We start from the raw sequence: 22,369 nt of genomic DNA on the forward strand, positions 1-22,369 counted from the left end.
CTTATGATGGTTCTTATGATGGTTCTAATGATGGTTCTTAGGATGGTTCTTATGATGGTTCTAATGATGGTTCTAATGATGGTTCTTATGACGGTTCTTATAATGGTTCTAATGATGGTTGTTATGATGGTTGTTATGATGGCTGTTATAATGGTTCTAATGACGGTTCTAATGATGGTTCTTATGACGTTTCTTATGACGGGTCTTATTTTGGTTCTTATTTTGGTTCTTATTTTGGTTCTTATGATGGTTCTTATTTTGGTTCTTATTTTGGTTCTTGTGATGGTTCTTGTGATGGTTCTTATGATGGTTCTAATGATGGTTGTTATGATGGTTCTAATGATGGTTCTAATGACGGTTCTTATGACGGTTCTTATGACGGTTCTAGTGATGGTTCTTGTGATGGTTCTTGTAATGGTTCTTATGATGGTTCTATTGATGGTTCTTGTGATGGTTTTATGATGGTTCTAATGATGGTTCTTATGATGGTTTTAATGATGGTTCTAATGACGGTTCTTATGACGGTTCTTATGACGGGTCTTATTTTGGTTCTTAAGACAGTTCTTGTTATGGTTCTTGTGATGGTTCTTATGATGGTTCTTATTTTGGTTTTTGTGATGGTTCTTATGATGGTTCTTATGATGGTTCTTATGATGGTTCTTATGATGGTTCATGTGATGATCCTTGTTTAAATATCTTTGTTGACAGGGGCAATTCTAGAGTCTGTTGGGGCCCTAGGTTAAATTTAATTGGGGGCCCCTCCAACCACCATTATGTCTGCCAGTGTCCTGACACTCTTCCTCTCTCTTCTTCACTGCCACACAGATAATTCCTCTTCATTTTCCTTCAGAGACTTTTATTGACAAACTTTGATTCTCACAGGATTATTACACAAGAGTGAGTTCTGTCAGATGGGGCCCCATTAGGGAGGTTTCCTTCTGTCAATTCTATTGCTGCAGTTTTAAGTTTGTCAGCCTTCAGGGGCCCCTTACTGGCCTGGGGCCCCAAGCAGTTGCCTGTCTTGCCTGTTGACGAGCAGCGCCTCGTTTGTTGGGTATTTTGTTGTTTGGTTATTTATTTGTATTTTTCTGCTAATTTTGCTGTTGTTTATTTTCTTCTGTGTTTGGGTTCTTTTCCTTTCTTCTTTTTAGGCTTTTGCTTGTTTGTGTTTTTAAAGGTGCTATAAATGAAGTAGTCTAATTATTATAAATGAACAGTCTTCTTGATATGACGCCTACATCAAATGCATTCAAATACATACAGACAAGTTCAAAATGCTCTGAGTTACACGTCTTCTAAAGTTTCCAAAATAAGAACAACATTGCTAAATTTGAAATAGCACACAACAGGCTATCATCAGTATAAAAACAAACATCAAGAAGGAAATAAACCCAGGACGGGTCCGTTCATTTAGCCAAATTCGTATCTGTAAGCTTTAGGGTTATTTTGATAGAGGTTAAATATGTTTCAAATCTGAAGTTTTCACATTTAAAAATTCAGATAAATTCGTTAAACCTTTTCAATTTACGGTTTAAAACTAGCGCCAACCGTGAGTCCCTTTCTCCAAAGCTCAACCGTCCTCTTGAATGTTATTTAAACAGTATTATGACATTATTGTAAATATGACATTATTGTAGTGTGTCTTTATTTGCTGAATTAAACATTTATAATTTACCTTTTGAAAATATGCATTTGATTTATTTTCGGTATCCGGAACCTTTGGTGCCCGTGTGTAGTTTCCGCCGGTAGATTAAATCGCTGGACTCGGTGGGTGGGACGCGGCTTCGGTACTTGTTGCCACGTCGGAGCAGTTAGTGAACCAGTTTTATTCAATCATTAAACCTGAATAATTCTGTGGAGTGTTTCTGGTCCTCTTATCACCATGGTGAGTGTTTTATAATCCTCCATTAACGCGTTAGCTTTAGCGTTAGCTTCGTGCTAAGCTGTTAGCCGTTAGCTGTTGGTGCTGACGTGCCCAAACAGCTAGCTTGTTAGCACAGTGGCTAATGTCTGAATCTGATGTCAAACATCTGAAGTCTGTGCAGATTAAATTATTGTTTATTTACCTGTTCAGGTTTCTGTGATCAACACGGTGGACACCTCTCACGAGGACATGATCGTAAGTTCATTTAGCTTTTTCTCACAGTTTTGGCTAATAAATGAAGCTAATGTTAGCATTTCTTTAATATACAGACTTTAGGAAGATAATTATAATAATTTTAGTAATTTAATAATATAACAATAATAATAATAATTTAATAATGTAATTATAATATAATAATAATAATTAATAATACAATATAATAATTATAATAATATAAGAATTTAATAATACAATATAATAATTATAATTTAATAATATAATAACAATTGTTTGTGGAGATGTAAAGATTCTTTTTTCAGTTCCGACATATATGAACCGGTTCCGATATTTCTTAACAATAATTAATATCTTTATTAATGTTGTTGTCAGCTATGAGGGACAAAAAATGACTAAAGTATAAATAAATAAATATATTAATAAATAAATAAATGTTGGGAGAAATGCATACAATAATGTATTAATAAATAAATAAATGCAACAATTCATATATAAATTAATATATTCATATATTTATTTATGTATTTCTGTGTAAATTTACATATATACTTTTCCTCCTCCGACCTGGACACAGAAATAAATAGATGTGTAAATGTAAAAATACGGAAATAAATTAATAACTCAATTAATGTGGAAATGTATTCATTGATACATATATAACTGTAGAAATACGCTAGTAAATGAATAAATACATGTAAAAATATATAAATAGCCTTTTTCATTAACAAAGTGTATTTATTATTTATTCATTGATGTATTGTTTTCAGCATTTATATATTTATTGATGCATTTATGTAATTATTTATTTATTTATACATTATTGTATGCATTTCTCCCAACATTTATTTATTTATTTATACATTATTGTATGCATTTCTCCCAACATTTATTTATTTATACTTTAGTTATTTTTTGTCCCTCATAGTTAGCAGCCACACATACAAATACAAAACTACATCTGAGCAGTAAATGTTTGTCAAGATCATCAGGGAGAACATCTGCATCCAGATGTGTCCGCCTCCAAGTCATTTAACATCCTCTTAAAAGCAACGTAAGCAGCTCTTATAAGTTTCAGCTCTTTTTCTAATTCGTTCCAAGTAAAGGGAGACGAAAACGTGAACGCCTTTTCTCCTTGTTCAGTTCTTAATGAGGTTGAAGTGGAGATTCTTTCTCGCTTCAGGTCTTGACATCTTTTCTGTGTGTCTTTATTTCAGCACGACGCCCAGATGGACTACTATGGCACCCGCCTCGCCACCTGCTCCTCCGACCGCACAGTGAAGATCTTTGATGTCAGAAACGGGGGACAGATTCTGGTGGCGGACCTCAGAGGGTGAGGGACAAAAGTTACACATAACCAAACGATTAATTATCTAATGTACACGCCGCGAGGTTGTCTGGGAATACGCTGAAGAACAGATTTAAATGTAAAAGTTTCAGAAAAGATAAAAAAGTTTAATATTTCTATAATACATTCAGCTTTCCATAGTCTGTGTGGTTGTATTCAACGTTTGCACACAAATCTGAGTGTTTTGTGTCTGTGTAGCCACGAGGGTCCAGTGTGGCAGGTGGCGTGGGCTCACCCGATGTTCGGAAACATTCTGGCTTCCTGTTCTTACGACCGAAAAGTCATCATCTGGAAGGAGGAGAACGGAACCTGGGACAAGATGTACGAGTACACGGGACACGAGTCATCAGGTGAGCGTCTCACTCTGTTTGTCCTCGTAAACGGCAAACCATGTACAAAGTTGTTACTGTGCTCCTCACATCCGTGTCTTCATGTGCATTATTTTTATTTACATGTCTCCCTGTGACTTGTTGCTGCTTCCTCATCGGGTGCTAGAGTCTCTCTGGTTTTTTAGTTGGTTATAAAAATTGATCAATGAAATCTCTTTCTGGTTGTTTCTAATGCTCCCGCCCTAAAGATATAGAAGTGGAGATGGTCAAGTCAGCCAAAAATATAAGACATAAATCTGTTGAGATAAAATATTCTCATCAATGGAGGGAAAGCCGAAGAGAAGAGATGTGTCTTCAACATGGATTAAAAAAAATTCAGAGGGCAGGCAGATCTTATTTGTAGTGGTCGGCTGTTGCAGAAGTTTGGTGAAGTGCTCTGGGTGAAGCGTGAACACAGAGAAACTCACACAAGTTAATTAGTGTCAATACATGTACTGCTTTAAAAGCCAGTGGAGGGAGAGCAGCACAGGGGTAATGGGGTCCCTCTTTTTTGTGTTAGAAGGCGAGCAGTGGCATGTTTGACCAGCTGCAGGTGATGGATGGAAAATCAATGCATGTATCACTCTTTCTAAATTGTTAAGAGGGCACGACTTGACAACAGAGGAAATCTGCTTGTCAAATTTATAAAGCATTATCAAGAAGTGAATATTAAAGGCATGAGTGCCCGGTTCCATTGTCTCAGGACGTACTGACATGATGACTTATGTCTTGTTTGGAATCAGGTTAAGGGAGTTTAGGTTTATCCAAGTCTTAACATCTTACAGGCAATCAAGTAAGGACTGTAGTGAGCCCTTTTTCTAATTTAAAGGGCAAGTGAATTTGCATGTTATCTTCAACACGAGTGAAGGAGACATTAAAATTCTGTTTTTAAAAAGACCCCAGGGGCAGTGCATATAAAGAAAATAGGATGGGGCCCAAGACGAAACCTTGTGGGACACCACTCGTAGGTGCAGCCGCCTCAGAGGAATAGGAAGCTTTGAGATCAGCTCAGTGATAGTTCTGATTTTGATTTGACAACAAATGGAAACATGAATCTGAGACAGGGATGATCTTTTTGGTTCCTGCAGCAGCTCGGGGTGTTTAGATTCTTTTCCAGACGTCTTGTCAGGTTTGTGATGATTCTTCCGTGTTTCTGCAGTGAACTCTGTCTGTTGGGGTCCGTATGACTTCGGTCTCATTCTGGCCTGTGGCAGCTCAGACGGAGCGATTTCCCTTCTCACGTTTACCGGGGATCAACAGTGGGACGTGAAGAAGATCAGCAACGCACACACGGTGAGTCAGAGTCCAAAATCCAAACTGTTGTAGTCCAGGATGTTTGAAATCTTTTCTGGACTCTGCTCTTCTGTTCGCCTTCACGTCTACCGTGTTACATTTAATGTGACACTTCAATCCGAGCTGTATCAGTTCCAGATTCGTCTGTTTTATTCACTGGCTTGTGATTTCAGATCGGCTGTAACGCAGTCAGTTGGGCTCCCGCTGTGGTTCCAGGAAGTCTGATCGATCAGCCGTCAGGACAGAAACCAAACTACGTCAAACGCTTTGTCTCCGGAGGCTGCGACAACCTGGTCAAACTCTGGAAGTGAGTTCTGGTGTAAAGGCGTTTTCTTCTTCTTCATAGTTTTTATGGTCGACCTGTTTCTGATTGTTCTCTTCCCGCCTGCAGAGAGGAGGATGGTCAGTGGAAGGAGGACCAGAAGCTGGAGGCTCACAGTGATTGGGTGAGAGATGTCGGCTGGGCGCCGTCTATCGGTCTGCCTACCAGCACCATCGCCAGCTGCTCGCAGGTGAGAATCTTTGTTTTTTTCTTCTAATATGTCCACGTCAGTCCCTTTTAATCACAGCCTGGTGTATGTTTGGGTTTACCTTTTGTTTGAATGACCCGACGTAGTGTGCCAAGACTTCTATTGTTCTTGCCGTGGTTTGATTTTTACTCGTATGATATCAAAGTTGAAGATTCATTTATCACTACTAAACCTACTTTCTCCCAGGACGGTCGTGTGTACATCTGGACGTGTGACGACCCCACAGGAAACACCTGGACGGCCAAGCTGCTCCACAAGTTCAACGACGTGGTGTGGCACGTGAGCTGGTCCATCACCGGGAACATCCTGGCTGTTTCAGGAGGAGACAACAAGGTAGAGTGTTTCTATTCATGTTTGTTCTCTCTTTTCAAACCTGCCTCTTTACTTACTTTAATTAGTTTATTTGAATCAGTGTAGAAAAATAAACATTAGTCTCAGAAGAGAAGAGATGCTTTGTACCAGATTTAGCTAACAAGCTAATTTCCATCTGTTGTCCCTGTACTTTACTCATATTTGTTTAAATAAGAGCAACAAAGAATCCGGTCACCTCTTGTACATAACGTCGTAATCATGAAGCGTTCTCAGTTTACAAGTCAGACAAACTTAAAAGAAAATAAGGGACGTGCAGTCGAGTCGGTGTCCGCACATCAGACAACATGACTTTACTGACTTTGAGTCATGTCAGTCAGATACACGCAGAACACTCCGGGATTTCTCAATAAAAGAAGGCTGTCTATGTTGTGTACCAGGGCAGAGGTAGTGAGATCAGAGCTCTCACACTGGTCTGGTTTAGGCCCCATTTTTGTCCCGTCCAATTCGAGGCTTGTCGGAAATGATGATTTGTGTAATCCTCAAGTGTGTGGTGTCGATACTGCTCCTGAGCGATTTGATAAACATCGTCAAACATGTTTTATGAGAGCGAGCGGACTGGGAAGCGTCACCAACCTGATGTTGTGTCACTTTAATAGCTCACAAACACATTTGAGCCCCCGAGCCGAGTGGATTATTTAAGAAGAGCAGCCTGTGTTACTATGGCAACAACATGAGAGTCTTTACGTCTCATGAAGACAAACCTCACAGCTGACCACAACCATCGTCCTGCATGTCTTTGTTTTCTTCTGAAGTCACATTTGATCCTGTGAGTGAACAGCAGGTGTGTGTGTGGTCTCGCAGTCTGGCTGAATCATCTTGTGTGTGTTCAGAGGATTATTATGAATCTGTCCTCATGTCTGTGGTCTCATGTTTTTAAAATCATCTAGTGTTTATCCTCACAAACTCCTCCGTGTGTGTGCGTGTGCATTGTTGTTGTGTAGGTGACGCTGTGGAAGGAGTCGATGGACGGTCAGTGGGCGTGTATCAGCGACGTCAGCAAGGGACAGGGCGCCGTGTCCTCCATCACAGACACACAGCAGAGCGAGCAGTGACCCACACACATCAATGACCCCTCCCTCCCCCTCCCCGATCTCCACAATAATGACCTGATCTCAAAGAATCACTAAACAAGCCGGACTTCTGACCCAACACCCAGAGAGAGAGTAGTTTGTGTTTGATGAAAACATTGAGTGAAACTGGAGTCCGATGGTTTGGTCACGTTTTCATCCGTCTGTAAGTTCAGAGGACGAAGAATCTTCTCAATGCAAACATTTCTCTTCAACACTCCTCTGTTTCCACATGTACGTTAACGCCGGTCCCAACATGAGTCAATCCTTTTCCCATGATGCTCTGCTCCTGAAACATTCCAGCGCCACAGGTGGAGGATCCCAGAAGCCCCGCCTTTTTTTTTTAGCTGCAGGGCGACTGAAACCATTAAACTAAATCAGTCTTTGTTAATTTGAGGCCTCACACACATCCTCATGTTCTCACAGCCAGACGAGCTCAACACAACCTCTCCCAGATTTCAGCTGTAATGACGATGAATAAATGAATGATATAGTAAAGTATTGAGTGTGTTTGTAAAGTCTGATCCTGCCGCCACACTGCGTCAGAATAAAGTAAAATCAACATGTTGAGACGAACGTGAATGAAGCGTTTGTAAACAGTTTCCTGTCAAATGTAACATCAGGATGTTTTTCATATTTGATGTAATTAAATAAATATAATGTTCAACCAACGCTCTGTGTCTTTAAGTATTTACTTGAAGATCCAATCAGTGAGCTGTGTAGAGAGTGAGATGATAAAGGTATCTTACTATCTGATCATTAAGGAAACATGCTATGTTGAAGTGCTGGCTTCTCTGACAACAATGCAGCAGCCAGTATGTCCTCCTTCTAACTTTAGATTCTGCTCCTGAATGCTCTGGATTTGTTTGGACCAGAGAAGGTAGGCGCGTTTAAGACACACCCCCACACGGCCGTTTTGGACGCCCCTCGGTTTGTCAGATATGAGAGCAGTTATCAGGTCAACAGGTGTTGCAGCGATGGAAGCGGTCAAGAGAAGTGGTTCAGATAGAAGTGATTGTACCCGACCTAAAAAGCCTCTGCATGTTTCTAATAAGCTCCACGAGCAGAAACGTGCTCAAACTAGGATCAATATTGGAGATGCTTTTGAAAAATGGAGAGAGGTTAGAACACAGAAAGGTTTACAGACCCATGCAGAGCTGGATAAACACTGAAGCTTCAGAGTCCACCACATGGTGACCTGAGTGAGCATCCACTCTAGAGAGGAGGGGGGGGGGGAGACAGCTCTCTATGATGTTTAGAATTTAGACTGCAGTACCCATTTTAAACACTAGGGGCAGAGTTACAAACTGCTCCTTTAAATATTCACACATACAACCATCGTCCTATTTCTCCTCTCAGAATGAGCGTGTGTATTAACATGTAGGTCATGAGGCTGCTGGTGTTGAGTTTTTGTTTTTTGAAATGTGGACAAACTGAATTATCACCACGTATAAAAACAAAAGAACGTCTGTGTGTTCAGAGTGTGTGTGAGACTCTTTTATTGGCTGTGTATCATGAAGGAGCTCCTCCTCGGCTTCAGGAAGTGAGAAGTAAACATCACAGTTTAATCACCTGAACTTTGACCTCACTGGGAAACTGAAACCAGCCAGCTGCTGCGTTCAAGGACCCTCAGACATCTGAGCTTTCACATCCAGTCTCTGTGTGTCATCCTCTTTGTCTGATTTGTCCATGAAAAAAGATTTTTATCCACGTTCGACCGTTGTCTGATGTCACCAGCCTCTGTATGACATCATTACTGTGCGTGCGCCCCCCCCCCCCCCCCCAGTGACATCATCAGTTTATGAATTCTCCAGTCAGATGTCGTCCTGCTCCGCCCGCTCTTTGGAGGAAACCCACCTGCTGACGATCACTTCCTGTTGAAAGAACACACGTTAACATAAATGAGCTCAGCCGTCGCCACGTCTTTGTCTGTTTCCCGTCTCTCACCTGAACCTTCAGTCTGCTCACACACGCAGGTGAATCCAGCTCAGCGTCTGATAGGTCGGCTGGATAGATGATGTAACAAAACATCAGCTCCTGTAAAAAAACAAAACAAAGTATAAGTAAAAAAAAGAATAAACACTCAAACCTGATGCGATGCAGTGTGACGGCCCCGTTACCTTGGAGACGTTGGAGGTGATTCTGCTGAGAGCGGCCAGAGAGCGCCACGAAAACGGACGCGGCCCCGAGCCCCTGAACTCATCATCGGCTCGCTCAATCACCACAGAATAACTACAGGAAGAGAAGAGGGACAGAAGTGAACATTTTTAAAATCTACCAAGAAGTGAGGACAGTCGTAGATGTGTGTGTGTGTGTTTCTGTGTGTGTTACCTGGCGTGGTAGAAAGGCGGGCCTTTCCTGTACAACACTGAAACACAGACAAACAGAAAACTCCGTTTACTGAAGGACACTTAATCGACCCGCTGTCCTCGTCCCAGCTGCTGTCCTCGTCCCAGCTGCTGTCCTCGTCCCAGCTGCTGTTCTCAGCTCGGGAGTCTAAAGCAACTTTTCACAGTTTCTTTCTGATTTGTACGTCTTTTCTTTCAGTTAACTTCCTGCTCCTTAATTTGAGGTTGTGTGTGTGTGTGTGTGTGTGTGTGTGTGTGTGTGTGTGTGTGTGTGTGTGTGTGTCTTACTGAGGTCAACGCCGTACTTGGCTCCGCCCCCCACTTTAGGGACCCACCCCCTGCTTCGAAAGTGCTGATAGGCTGCGTAGGTGCTGATGAAGTTGGGCCGCAGGGACCTGAACTTCCTCCACAGCTGGAGGATTGACAGGGGCTCCTGACCAATCACAGGAGAGGACATGAGTGAGGTCATCATAACATGAGTGAGGTCATAAATCTGTTTTATGTCAATATATTTATGACTTTGACACATTTATTCATTCACCAAAAGCATGTCAAACACGTCGATCTGAGTTTAATTTTAAAAGTCTGAAACATGTCCCATCTGTTAACATGGAGGAGGCGGAGCTTATGAGCTATACTGTGGCCGGTAAGTCTTTTGGCTTTCTTTGGGCGGGCGGTTGTGCCGTCCATCTCTATATACCGTACAGTTTACGGTCATTGAGCTCCAGTTTGAATACGTGTAGAGACAGACAGGTACCTGGTGCAGGTAGACAGACAGGCAGCCCAGACTGTAGACCAGGAAGAAGGCCTGTTAACACAGATAGACAGACAGTCAGCTGTGCAGAGGCCACGCCCCCTTCTCTTTGTCAAAGTACAGGTGTAATGGTGCATTCCATTTGATCTAGTTGGAAAGGCCGAGATGCCAGTTTTGAAACGTCATCAGGATCCCCCCATTATTAATAATAATAATAATAATAATTTATACTTTATTGATCCTGAGGGGAAATTTGTTTTTACACTCTGTCTAGTTAACATGCTACACACAGGCTGAAATACACACATGCACAAACAGGATCCTGTGGACATGCACTAATGGAGAGCTGTCAGAGTGAGGGGGCTGCCCACAGTGGGCGCTCCTGAGCTGGTGGGGGGGGAGGGCACCTCGGCAGTGCTCAGGAGGTGGTCTGGCACCTCTCCAGCTACCAGACCAATTTCCGGACTTGGTCCGTGCCGGGACTTGAACCAGCGACCCTCCGATTCCCAACCCAAGTCCCTACAGACTGAGCTACTGCCGCCCCAAAGTAGCTCAGGAAAGTCGGAGAAACTGAAAATCCAACATGGCTGCTCCACAGGAAAGTAAATAAAAGTAAAACTTAAAGTAGAGAGTAAACTCTTGGAGGCGGCCATGTTGCTTTTACGACTTGTAACCAACACGATCAACATGCGATGTGGCTTCACTCCAAGCTCCGACATCCGAGTCAAATGAAACGCACCATAATCAATGCTGTGAAATCATGTTGTGTTCCCTGGCGTTAGCAGCGAGGGCTCATGGGTAATGTAGTCTATATGGGCAGAAGGAAGCTGATTGGTTTAGAAATGAACACAGTGTGTGTGTTGGTGTGTTACCTCCTCCAGACTGAGCTGCAGGTACTCTGTGAGAGACAGCGGAGACCGTCGGACCTCCTTCACCACCTCACACTCCTTTGGACAAATACACACACATCAACACAAATACACACATCAACACACACACACACACATCAACACAAATACACACATCAACACAAATACACACACACACACATCAACACAAATACACACACATCAACACACACACACACACACATCAACACAAATACACACACATCAACACAAATACACACACATCAACACAAATACACACACATCAACACACACACACACACACACACCAACACAAATACACACATCAACACACATCAACACACACACACACACATCAACACAAATACAGAAACACACACACATCAACACAAATACATCCATCCACACACACATCAACACAAATACACACACATCAACACAAATACAGAAACACACACACATCAACACAAATACATCCACACACACACATACACACACATCAACACAAATACACACACATCAACACAAATACACACATCCACACACACATCCACACACACACACACACACACACACACACATCCACACACACACACACACACACACACACACAACTACTCACCCCACTGCCTGAGAACACGAGGACAAATCCTGGACTTGGAACCAAAGGGTCAGGAACTGAACCAGGGTCAGAGTCGGAGTCAGAGCTGGGCTCAGGGTCGGGTTCTGGACTCCTGAACCTGAATGACAAAACAGAGAAATAGATCGGATCACTCTTAACACACCTCAGAAATCTAAAAAGATCTTCTTTAGAACCATCCAGAAATCAGGACTTTGCTTGTGATTGTCTAAACGGGGAATCAGGATCAGATCGAGGATCTTGAAGTGCCACGTTCTTTTCTCTGACTTTACCTGCAGCTTCTCTCGGTCTCCTGCTCGACCTCTGACCCCGCAATCGGCCTCTTTGTGAGAGGACAGACTCCTCCCTCTGCTCCAGGCTCCTCCCCATTCTCCCCCTCCCCTCCTCCAACCCTCCTCCTCACGTCCTCCATGTCTACCGGCTGAGAAATCCGGAGCAGGATTTGATTGACAGAGTCTTTGTCCAATCCCTGAGCAGAAAGAGTGGCCCCCGCCCACTTGAGGAGCTCGTCGTACCTGCAGGAGGAGAAGAGGAGACGGGAGGAGAGGAGGGGAGAGGAGAAGACAGGAGGGGAGGGGAGAGGTGGAGAGGAGGAGAGGGGAGGAGAGGAGGGGAGGGAGGAGAGGAGAGGAGAGGTTTGGTTTTCAAAATACCTTTTATTTTACCACTACCAGGAGAAAATTATAACACTGTCACATCATCACTCAGATCAAGAGAAGGAAATAAATAAATAAATAAAAAATAAAACAAAACAAGTGCAACAAAAATCACAACATCAACAAAAACAACATTTACTGCATCAAAAATGAATAATCAGCTCTCCATCCCCACCCACAGAGCACAAAGCTTCTTCCACAGCCCATACACTATTAAAGTCTTGCACATTGTCCATCATTTGATAATAGGCAAATTCTACCTTTAGTCTGGCCTTCAAAAGTCCCTCCAGAACCAGCACCGGTTCCACACAGCCAGTACCCTGAGCTCGGTTCTTGCGTGTAAGCCAAATGGCCAACTTAGCCGAGCCAGATAAAAAGTTCATCAGTGTATGTACAGTCTTTTTCTTTGCAGAATACTTTGGCCCAAAAACAAACACTGCATAAGAGAAATCCTCCCCGAGAGCTTCAAACAAGCTTTTCATAAGGACAAACAAGAGTGAGAGCCTGGGACACTCAACAAACAGATGAGACAAAGTTTCAGTTAGTGAACAAAACAAACACTCCTCTCCCACCCCTGGATCAATGTGCGCTCTGTATCTGTTCGTGGCTATAACCCCATGCACAACTCTCCACTGGAGATCTGCTGTTCTCTTCTCAACAGGCAGCTTGTACAGGGACCGCCAGCTGCCTTTCGGGGAAACCTCCGGGCCAAAAAACTCGATCCACCTCGACTCTTTCACTCCCGACAGACCACGAAGATGTAGGACCTTAACACAGGACTGATAGAGTGCCTTTTTCCCTGCATCCTGGAACTTTCCCAGAACAGGAGTACTAAAGGACAGCAGTCCACCTCCTCTTTCCTGCCATTCCCCAACATCTGGGGTAACAGACAAAGATGGGAAGCTGTATTCGCCCTCTTCACTCCACTGCTCACACAGATTCTCAATGTTTAGAAATGTCACAAGTTTTACTGGAAGTGCAGCAAAGACTTCCTCCACCACTCTTTCAACCACCCGGCTGGAGGTGATATTGGTCCTTTCTTTGAGGGCGTCCAGGGTCAGTCTTACCAGGTGACCCAGTTTTGTGCAGCCTGCCTCTCTGAAACTGGCCCGGAGACTGGCTGACTGCAAAGTTGGAGTCCTTATGAAATCATTAAAAAATAACGGTTCCTCAAAGATCCACATTCCCAGACTCTCAGTTTTTTCCCTTTTGAATGTGTACATTTTCCATGCCTGCATTACAGACATATAAAAGGATGTTAATCCAGTGAGATCCACCTCCTCAAGCTTTAACAGAAAGAGCTGCTTAGTGTACCCCAGCCGTCCAGCTCTCCTCAGCAGCAGTCGAGCGATGTCCATCCAGCTGGGACCACAAGTGAAAAGGAGTCTCTGTGCAGTCTGGAGTCTGAATGAGGCAATTTTTGACTGAATGTCTATAAGTCCATGTCCCCCTTCAGCCACCGGCAGGTAGAGGACTGCCGCCTGGACCCAATGTTTGCCTGACCAGAAGAAGTCCAGGATGGCCCTTTGAATGTCCTCCACCAGCCCTCTTGGAGGTGTCAAAGCCACAAGTCTGTGCCAGAGAGTCGAGGCAACCAAGTTATTGACCACCAGAACTCTTCCCCTATACGACAACTGGGGTAGCAACCATTTCCATTTAGACAACCGAGCGCACACTTTCTCCCTAACTCCCTCCCAGTTTTTACTTTTAAAGCCCTCGGTACCCAAATAAACCCCCAACACCTTCAACCCCTCCCTCCCCCACTCAAGTCCACCCGGCAGACTGGGCACTGCCTGGTCCCTCCACTCTCCCACCAATAAGGCACCACTTTTTTCCCAGTTCACCCGTGCAGCTGTTGCCCTTTCATACAGGGACAGGGTGTCCCGCAGACACCGAACGTCCCCCTGATTGGAGATGAAGATGTTTACATCATCAGCATAGGCAGAAATTGTAGGGGGACATTCAATGCTACAGGCCGCGGGCAAAGAAAGCCCGCTGAGCCGGTCCCTCAACCTGCACAGCAAGGGCTCAATAGCCAAGCTGTACAGCTGGCCGGAGATGGGACAACCTTGTCTGATCCCTCGCCGTACAGGGATTGGCCGACTCAACCCCGCCCCCATCTTCACCAAACACTGTGCATCCTGATACAACAAACCAACTAATGACACAAAACCATCCCCAAAACCAAAAGACCTCAGTGCAGAAAACAAATACGAGTTATCCACCCTGTCAAACGCCTTCTCTTGATCCAGAGACACAATGCCAACATTTAGATTATAGATTTTACACACATCAATGACATCCCTGATAAGAAAAACATTATCCATGATTGTCCGGTCTGGAACACAGTAACTCTGGTCTTTATGGACCACACTTCCCAGAACGTCCTTTAGTCTGTTCGATAAAGCTCTGGAGAGGATCTTGTAGTCCGCACAAAGCAAAGCAACCGGCCTCCAGTTTTTTAACAATGCCAGGTCACCTTTCTTGGGGAGCAAGGAAAGAACTGCTCTCTTACAAGAACCAGGAAGAGACCCGGTCCTGCAACACTCCATTAAAACACTATGCAGGTCAGACCCAAGGATATTCCAGAACCTCTTAAAAAAGTCTGTGGACAACCCATCTATTCCAGGTGCTCTTCCTGTTGCCATCTGAGTGACAGCAGCAGTGAGCTCCTCCAGAGACAGCTCCCCTTCCAGAAGAGACCTCTCCTCCACACTGAGCTGAGGGAGACCCTCCAGGAGCTCCCTGCGACACTCCTGGCTGCAACTCTCTGCTCCAAACAGATCCTCATAGAACTGCATGGCGTGACTGCTCATTTCCTTTGGATCAGCTGTTATTCGACCTCCTGGCAGTTTCAGACAAGTCAGCAGCTTTTTTTGAGCCACAGATCTCTCAAGATTGAAAAAGAAAGACGTTGGGGCATCCATGTCTTTGAGTTGAAGGAAACGACTCCGCACAAGAGCTCCCTTCACCCTCTCCTGCAGGAAAGAGCTCAACTCCATACGTTTCTCCTTCAGCAGGGTACCAGTGGTGGGATCCACACTCCCATTTAACCCCTCCTCAAGGTTCTTAATGTTGTCCTCAAGATTTTTAATGACTGTTTTTAATCTAGCAGAAGAGTGTGACGTGTACTGCTGACAAAAAACACGAATCTGAGCTTTACCAACCTCCCACCAAAGCTTCAAAGAATCAAACTCAACTTTTCTTAATTGCCACTGATCCCAAAAACACCCAAAGTTTTTACAGAAAACATTGTCCAGTAGAAGCTTGTTATTAAAATGCCAGAAGGACTTAGCCCTTTCACCTGGTGAAATAATCAGCTCCACACTAACAAAATGGTGATCAGTGAAGCCGACAGGCAGAATATTACAATGAATTAATCTGGGGTTGAGAGTTCTGGAGATGTAAACCCTGTCCAGTCTAGCTGCACACACCCTGTTACTGTTAACCCTGACCCATGTATACTGTCTGGATTGTGGATGTTTCACTCTAAATGTGTCCAACAAATCCAGGTGAGAGATGACAGTGTTTAAAGTCTGGGATGAATGTGGATGTGGCTCCTCTCCTATTCTATCCACGGTGAAATCAAGTGTGCAGTTAAAATCACCACCAAGAATGATCTGATCCTGATTATAGATCAGTAACTCCTTTTGGAGGCGGGTATAGAAAGCTACCCTTTCAGCTCCATTATTTGGAGCATAAATATTAGTGAAGCAGAAAACAGTGTCCTCTATTTCTGCTCTTACAATTAAAAGCCTTCCCTTTACAATTTCAGCACAAGAGACGATCTTTACATTTGCAGATGCTCTAAACAAAATGGCTACTCCTGCACTAAGGTTGGTGCCATGGCTAAGGTAGTTAGAGCCCTCCCACCATAAACCCCAATCTGTCTCATCTGATGGTGTGGTATGAGTCTCTTGTAAAAACAAGATATCGATGTTTTTCTGAGTTGAGATCTCAGAGATAAGGCCCCTTTTCTGTCTGTCTCTCCCACCATTAATGTTAAGAGATCCTATCTTAAGACTCCTCATAGAAAGATCAGAGAGAAAGAACAGATAAGTAGACACAAACAGGGAGCAGTAGAAGAAGAAAAACACCTTGTGATGCATGATCATTTCTTTGTCTTCTTCACACTCTTACGTCCAACTTTCCTCAGTGCGGTGATGTGCTTTTTAAGACAGAAACGTTTTTTCGCGTCCAGGAGGTCAAACCCAACCTGTCTTTTCAGTATGCTGACTGACTTTATGAACTTTTCAGTATCACTAAAGTAGTCAGTGATTTTTACTGATTTGTTGTATGTTTCATCCATAAATTGATTGATTGACTCTAAAGAATAAAGACCAGAGCCACTATTTGGCAAATCAGCAATGGATGCATTGTCTGACTCATAATCTTCATCCATGTCCTCTCCTTCACATGATGCCTGGCTACAACACACTGTCTTACCTTCCTTCAATGAAACATCTACAACTGCAGAACTTGTGGAATCTTCAGTTTTATCATTATCTACAGTCTGTGATTTTTCTGTAGCCTGAGAGCTGGTCGAAGCCACTTCTACCTCAGCCACGGCCTCAGCACAAGGCGCAGGCGCGGACGCGGCCTCCGCCCCAGGCGCGGACGCGGACGCGGCCTCCGCCCCAGGCACGGGCGCGGACGCGGACGCGGCCTCCGCCCCAGGCACGGGCGCGGACGCGGCCTCCGCCCCGGACGCGGACGCGGCCTCCGCCCCGGGCACGGACGCGGCCCCCGCCACATGCGCCACACTAACAGAGCCGCCCGCGTCAGCGGCAGCACTAGCCGCCTCCTGCTGTCTGTGCGGACACGCAAAACGTTTGTGTCCCACATCACCACACTCAAAACACTTCAGTTGTCCCGAGCTCGCATACACCATATAAGAAGCGTCACCGTGTTTCACTCTAAAGGAAACCTCCAGAGTCTGTGTGGGCGAATCCAAAAACATGAACACCTGACGCCGCAAAGATTGGACATGTTTCAGTTTGGGATCTTTACACCCTAGACTCACAGTTTTGAAACCACTCGCAAACTTCCCAAACCTGCGGAGTTCGTTCTCTAACAAGTTGTTAGAAATAAACGGCGGAACACCGGATACGGTGATCCGCGTAGAGGGAACCGACAACGGGGAAACCTGCACAAACAAATCCCTAATGAACACACCACTCTCAATCAGCTGATACACAAGAGGCTCACTCTTCAGAAAAACAACCACAGCCTTGTTCATTCGGGATGCATACAAGAGTTTCTCATGGCCTACCTGTTCACCTGCAGCTAACAGAACCTCCTCCACGGTGACAGTACCGTTCGGAGGGACTATCCGAACTCCCTGTCGGAGAGTCGGAGGTGGCGTCTCAGCAGACGCCATTCCTCCCTCCAACCCCTCCAACGATCTGTCTTACACAGCCAACAACACTCAATACAAATATGAAAACAATCTGACCTGATCGTGCACTTTGAAAACAGTAGAAAGGATAGCAAACGATTCAATCTCCGCGCCACTCGCAACACCACCACCGTCACTCACACTCACACTCACCGGAAACCGGAAACCGGAAACGGAAACGGAGAGGAGAGGATGAGAGGAGAGGAGAGGAGAGGAGAGGAGAGGAGAGGAGAGGAGAGGTGGAGAGGAGGAGAGGAGAGGAGAGGTGGAGAGGGGAGGGAGGAAAGGAAAGGAGGAGAGGAGAGGTGGAGAGGAGGAGAATGTGGGAGTTGTCTCATAGGGTTGTGCAAGAGGAGGAGCCTAACATGTGATGTCATCATGTAAATGCACAGACAGGATGTGATGTCACTGACCTGGACTGGGAGATGACAGGTAGCATCACACCTTCGTGTTCTGAAACAGAAAAAGAGACCAGCTGACTGCAGTGAACAGCCCTGATAGGACCAAACAAATGATGATGTCATAGCGAGGGTGCAAACTCACGCTCCCATTGGTTAGAGATGCTGTGGTCTGGTCTGGCTCTGGACAGGATCCCTTTCCCGAAATAACCCTGAAACAAGACATAAGGAGGACCTAGATTAACTCAGACCTGGTTTAAGAGGACCTAGATTAACTCAGACCCGGTTTAAGAGGACCTAGATTAACTCAGACCCGGTTTAAGAGGACCTAGATTAACTCAGACCCGGTTTAGGAGGACCTAGATTAACTCAGACCCGGTTTAAGAGGACCTAGATTAAGTCAGACCCGGTTTAAGAGGACCTAGATTAACTCAGACCCGGTGTAGGAGGACATAGATTAACTCAGACCAGGTTTAAGAGGACCTAGATTAACTCAGACCTGGTTTAAGACGACCTAGATTAACTCAGACCTGGTTTAAGAGGACCTAGATTAACTCAGACCCGGTTTAGGAGGACCTAGATTAACTCAGACCTGGTTTAAGAGGACCTAGATTAACTCAGACCCGGTTTAAGAGGACCTAGATTAACTCAGACCCGGTTTAAGAGGACCTAGATTAACTCAGACCCGGTTTAAGAGGACCTAGATTAACTCAGACCCGGTTTAAGAGGACCTAGATTAACTCTGACCCGGTTTAAGAGGACCTAGATTAACTCAGACCCCGTTTAGGAGGACAAAGATTAACTCAGACCCCGTTTAGGAGGACAAAGATTAACTCAGACCCCGTTTAGGAGGACCTAGATTAACTCAGACCCGGTTTAGGAGGACCTAGATTAACTCAGACCTGGTTTAAGAAGACCTAGATTAACTCAGACCCGGTTTAAGAGGACCTAGATTAACTCAGACCTGGTTTAAGAGGACCTAGATTAACTCAGACCTGGTTTAAGAAGACCTAGATTAACTCAGACCCGGTTTAAGAGGACCTAGATTAACTCAGACCTGGTTTAAGAGGACCTAGATTAACTCAGACCTGGTTTAAGAAGACCTAGATTAACTCAGACCTGGTTTAAGAGGACCTAGATTAACTCAGACCTGGTTTAAGAGGACCTAGATTAACTCAGACCCGGTTTAAGAGGACCTAGATTAACTCAGACCCGGTTTAAGAGGACCTAGATTAACTCAGACCCGGTTTAGGAGGACCTAGATTAACTCAGACCCGGTTTAGGAGGACCTAGATTAACTCAGACCCGGTTTAAGAGGACCTAGATTAACTCAGACCCGGTTTAAGAGGACCTAGATTAACTCAGACCCGGTTTAAGAGGACCTAGATTAACTCAGACCCGGTTTAAGAGGACCTAGATTAACTCAGACCCGGTTTAGGAGGACCTAGATTAACTCAGACCCGGTTTAAGAGGACCTAGATTAACTCAGACCCGGTTTAAGAGGACCTAGATTAACTCAGATCCGGTTTAAGAGGACCTAGATTAAGTCAGACCTGGTTTAACAAGACCTAGATTAACTCAGACCCGGTTTAGGAGGACAAAGATTAACTCAGACCCGGTTTAAGAGGACCTAGATTAAGTCAGACCTGGTTTAAGAAGACCTAGATTAACTCAGACCTGGTTTAGGAGGACAAAGATTAACTCAGATCCGGTTTAAGAGGACCTAGATTAACTCAGATCCGGTTTAAGAGGACCTAGATTAACTCAGACCCGGTTTAGGAGGACAAAGATTAACTCAGACCCGATTTAAGAGGACCTAGATTAACTCAGACCCGGTTTAAGAGGACAAAGATTAACTCAGACCCGGTTTAAGAGGACAAAGATTAACTCAGACCCGGTTTAAGAGGACCTAGATTAACTCAGACCCGGTTTAGGAGGACCTAGATTAACTCAGACTCGGTTTAAGAGGACCTAGATTAACTCAGACCCGGTTTAAGAGGACCTAGATTAACTCAGACCCGGTTTAGGAGGACCTAGATTAACTCAGACCCGGTTTAGGAGGACCTAGATTAACTCAGACCCGGTTTAGGAGGACCTAGATTAACTCAGACCTGGTTTAAGAGGACAAAGATTAACTCAGACCTGGTTTAAGAGGACCTAGATTAACTCAGACCCGGTTTAAGAGGACCTAGATTAACTCAGACCCGGTTTAAGAGGACCTAGATTAACTCAGACCCGGTTTAAGAAGACCTAGATTAACTCAGACCCGGTTTAGGAGGACATATTGATATGGATGAACTTGGACCTGGTTTAAGAGGACCTAGATTAACTCAGACCCGGTTTAAGAAGACCTAGATTAACTCAGACCCGGTTTAAGAGGACCTAGATTAACTCAGATCCGGTTTAAAAGGACCTAGATTAACTCAGACCCGGTTTAGGAGGACAAAGATTAACTCAGACCCGATTTAAGAGGACCTAGATTAACTCAGACCCGGTTTAAGAGGACCTAGATTAACTCAGACCCGGTTTAAGAGGACCTAGATTAACTCAGACCCGGTTTAAGAGGACCTAGATTAACTCAGACCCGGTTTAAGAGGACCTAGATTAACTCAGACCCGGTTTAAGAAGACCTAGATTAACTCAGACCCGGTTTAGGAGGACATATTGATATGGATGAACTCGGACCTGGTTTAAGAGGACCTAGATTAACTCAGACCCGGTTTAAGAAGACCTAGATTAACTCAGACCCGGTTTAAGAGGACCTAGATTAACTCAGATCCGGTTTAAGAGGACCTAGATTAACTCAGATCCGGTTTAAAAGGACCTAGATTAACTCAGACCCGGTTTAGGAGGACAAAGATTAACTCAGACCCGATTTAAGAGGACCTAGATTAACTCAGACCCGGTTTAAGAGGACCTAGATTAACTCAGACCCGGTTTAGGAGGACCTAGATTAACTCAGACCCGGTTTAGGAGGACATAGATTAACTCAGACCCGGTTTAAGAAGACCTAGATTAACTCAGACCCGGTTTAAGAGGACCTAGATTAACTCAGACCTGGTTTAGGAGGACCTAGATTAACTCAGACCCGGTTTAAGAGGACCTAGATTAACTCAGACCCGGTTTAGGAGGACCTAGATTAACTCAGACCCGGTTTAAGAGGACCTAGATTAACTCAGACCTGGTTTAGGAGGACCTAGATTAACTCAGACCCGGTTTAAGAGGACCTAGATTAACTCAGACCCGGTTTAAGAGGACCTAGATTAACTCAGACCCGGTTTAAGAGGACCTAGATTAACTCAGACCCGGTTTAAGAGGACCTAGATTAACTCAGACCCGGTTTAAGAGGACCTAGATTAACTCTGACCCGGTTTAAGAGGACCTAGATTAACTCAGACCCGGTTTAAGAGGACCTAGATTAACTCAGACCCGGTTTAAGAGGACCTAGATTAACTCAGACCCGGTTTAGGAGGACATATTGATATGGATCAACTCGGACCTGGTTGTGGATCTTCTGGATGTGGTCCTGATGACAGACCAGCACGTGTTGGTTGATGAGCTCCGCCCGGAAGTCGCTCCTCTCCTCCGGACTGCGGCTCACCGGCAGCGGAGCCTCGTAGTCCTCATAGACCCGGGGTCGTCTCCGAGGAGCCCGGAACTCCGCCTGCATACCTCCGGGACCGGCTGGGACCGAACCAGACCGGGTCGGAGGTCTGTCAGTCAGAGACGCTGCTGTTAGCTTTAAGGGATATTAGCATGTTAGCATGTAGACTTTTTAACAGACGCGCTTTTCTAAAACGTGTTGGTTTCATTCATTCAGAAAAACCTCCGGTCGGATTTGTTTTGCTGTCGGACGCTGCGGTGCAACACTAATATGTGTCCGGCGTCTCTTCTCGGCTTCACGTATTCCGCCTTCAGATCTGACCACGCCCCTTCTCCTCTTTCTTTCTCTGACGAAACGAACTGGTCTATGATGTGCGCCCCCTACTGGTGCGGAGTGTGGTCAGGATTTATAATGTATCTTATAGGCTTATTACTTACTAAGTCCCAATAAGAACAAAAACTAAAGTGTGCACGACATAATATCCTGTGTTAGTTCATAAATCAGCTGTTTTCTCTCTACCTCATATTTCTGACAGTGTAGAAAAAACATGTCCCACTGTTCTTCATGTCCACATTCATATCTGCCTGTTTTATGTTTAGCTACTCGACGATCTGTTTAGTCCAGTA

At 44.6% G+C, this 22,369-nt stretch overlaps 2 protein-coding genes across 4 annotated transcripts; one reads left to right on the top strand and one right to left on the bottom strand.

Moving 5' to 3' along the window:
- Nucleotides 1–1,731: 1,731 nt before the first annotated feature.
- sec13 (SEC13 homolog, nuclear pore and COPII coat complex component) lies at nucleotides 1,732–7,747 on the top strand. Its single transcript, XM_020660107.3, has 9 exons — nucleotides 1,732–1,885; nucleotides 2,075–2,119; nucleotides 3,316–3,431; nucleotides 3,645–3,796; nucleotides 4,974–5,107; nucleotides 5,281–5,414; nucleotides 5,499–5,619; nucleotides 5,824–5,970; nucleotides 6,951–7,747. Exons 1-9 carry the CDS (start codon nucleotides 1,883–1,885, stop codon nucleotides 7,059–7,061), a joined length of 963 nt encoding a protein of 320 aa, XP_020515763.1. The 5' UTR covers nucleotides 1,732–1,882; the 3' UTR covers nucleotides 7,062–7,747.
- tsen2 (TSEN2 tRNA splicing endonuclease subunit) lies at nucleotides 7,481–22,046 on the bottom strand. Of its 3 annotated transcripts, XM_065955463.1 has the most exons (12): nucleotides 21,639–22,043; nucleotides 18,285–18,351; nucleotides 18,155–18,194; nucleotides 11,960–12,202; nucleotides 11,670–11,787; nucleotides 11,051–11,125; nucleotides 10,182–10,232; nucleotides 9,713–9,857; nucleotides 9,408–9,444; nucleotides 9,197–9,308; nucleotides 9,024–9,113; nucleotides 7,481–8,950 (listed from the first exon to the last, which is right to left on the bottom strand). In XM_065955463.1, exons 1-12 carry the CDS (start codon nucleotides 21,807–21,809, stop codon nucleotides 8,891–8,893), a joined length of 1,209 nt encoding a protein of 402 aa, XP_065811535.1. In that variant the 5' UTR covers nucleotides 21,810–22,043; the 3' UTR covers nucleotides 7,481–8,890. The 3 variants fall into 3 exon arrangements, 2 of the variants coding, with proteins under 2 accessions (XP_065811535.1, XP_065811536.1); XM_065955464.1 differs by lacking the exon at nucleotides 10,182–10,232 and having other exon boundaries at nucleotides 21,639–22,046; XR_010666474.1 differs by lacking the exons at nucleotides 7,481–8,950; nucleotides 9,024–9,113; nucleotides 9,197–9,308; ... (4 more) ...; nucleotides 18,285–18,351; nucleotides 21,639–22,043 and adding an exon at nucleotides 12,604–15,242.
- Between the last annotated feature and the right edge of the window lie 323 nt (nucleotides 22,047–22,369).

The sequence above is a fragment of the Labrus bergylta genome, chromosome 5, assembly GCF_963930695.1.
Source record: "Labrus bergylta chromosome 5, fLabBer1.1, whole genome shotgun sequence".
In the NCBI taxonomy this organism is placed as follows: domain Eukaryota; kingdom Metazoa; phylum Chordata; class Actinopteri; order Labriformes; family Labridae; genus Labrus; species Labrus bergylta.

Bases quoted from the DNA above. Each gene is read 5' to 3' on its own strand.
- sec13 (XM_020660107.3), top strand. The intron at 3,797-4,973 runs GTGAGCGTCTCA...GTGTTTCTGCAG, and splicing joins CACGGGACACGAGTCATCAG to TGAACTCTGTCTGTTGGGGT. The intron at 5,620-5,823 runs GTGAGAATCTTT...ACTTTCTCCCAG, and splicing joins CCATCGCCAGCTGCTCGCAG to GACGGTCGTGTGTACATCTG.
- tsen2 (XM_065955463.1), bottom strand. From the start codon at position 21,809: ATGCAGGCGGAGTTCCGGGCTCCTCGGAGACGACCCCGGGTCTATGAG. The intron at 11,788-11,959 runs GTAAAGTCAGAG...TTTGTCATTCAG, and splicing joins GAGACCGAGAGAAGCTGCAG to GTTCAGGAGTCCAGAACCCG. The intron at 9,309-9,407 runs GTAACACACACA...CTCTTCCTGTAG, and splicing joins CCGCCTTTCTACCACGCCAG to TTATTCTGTGGTGATTGAGC.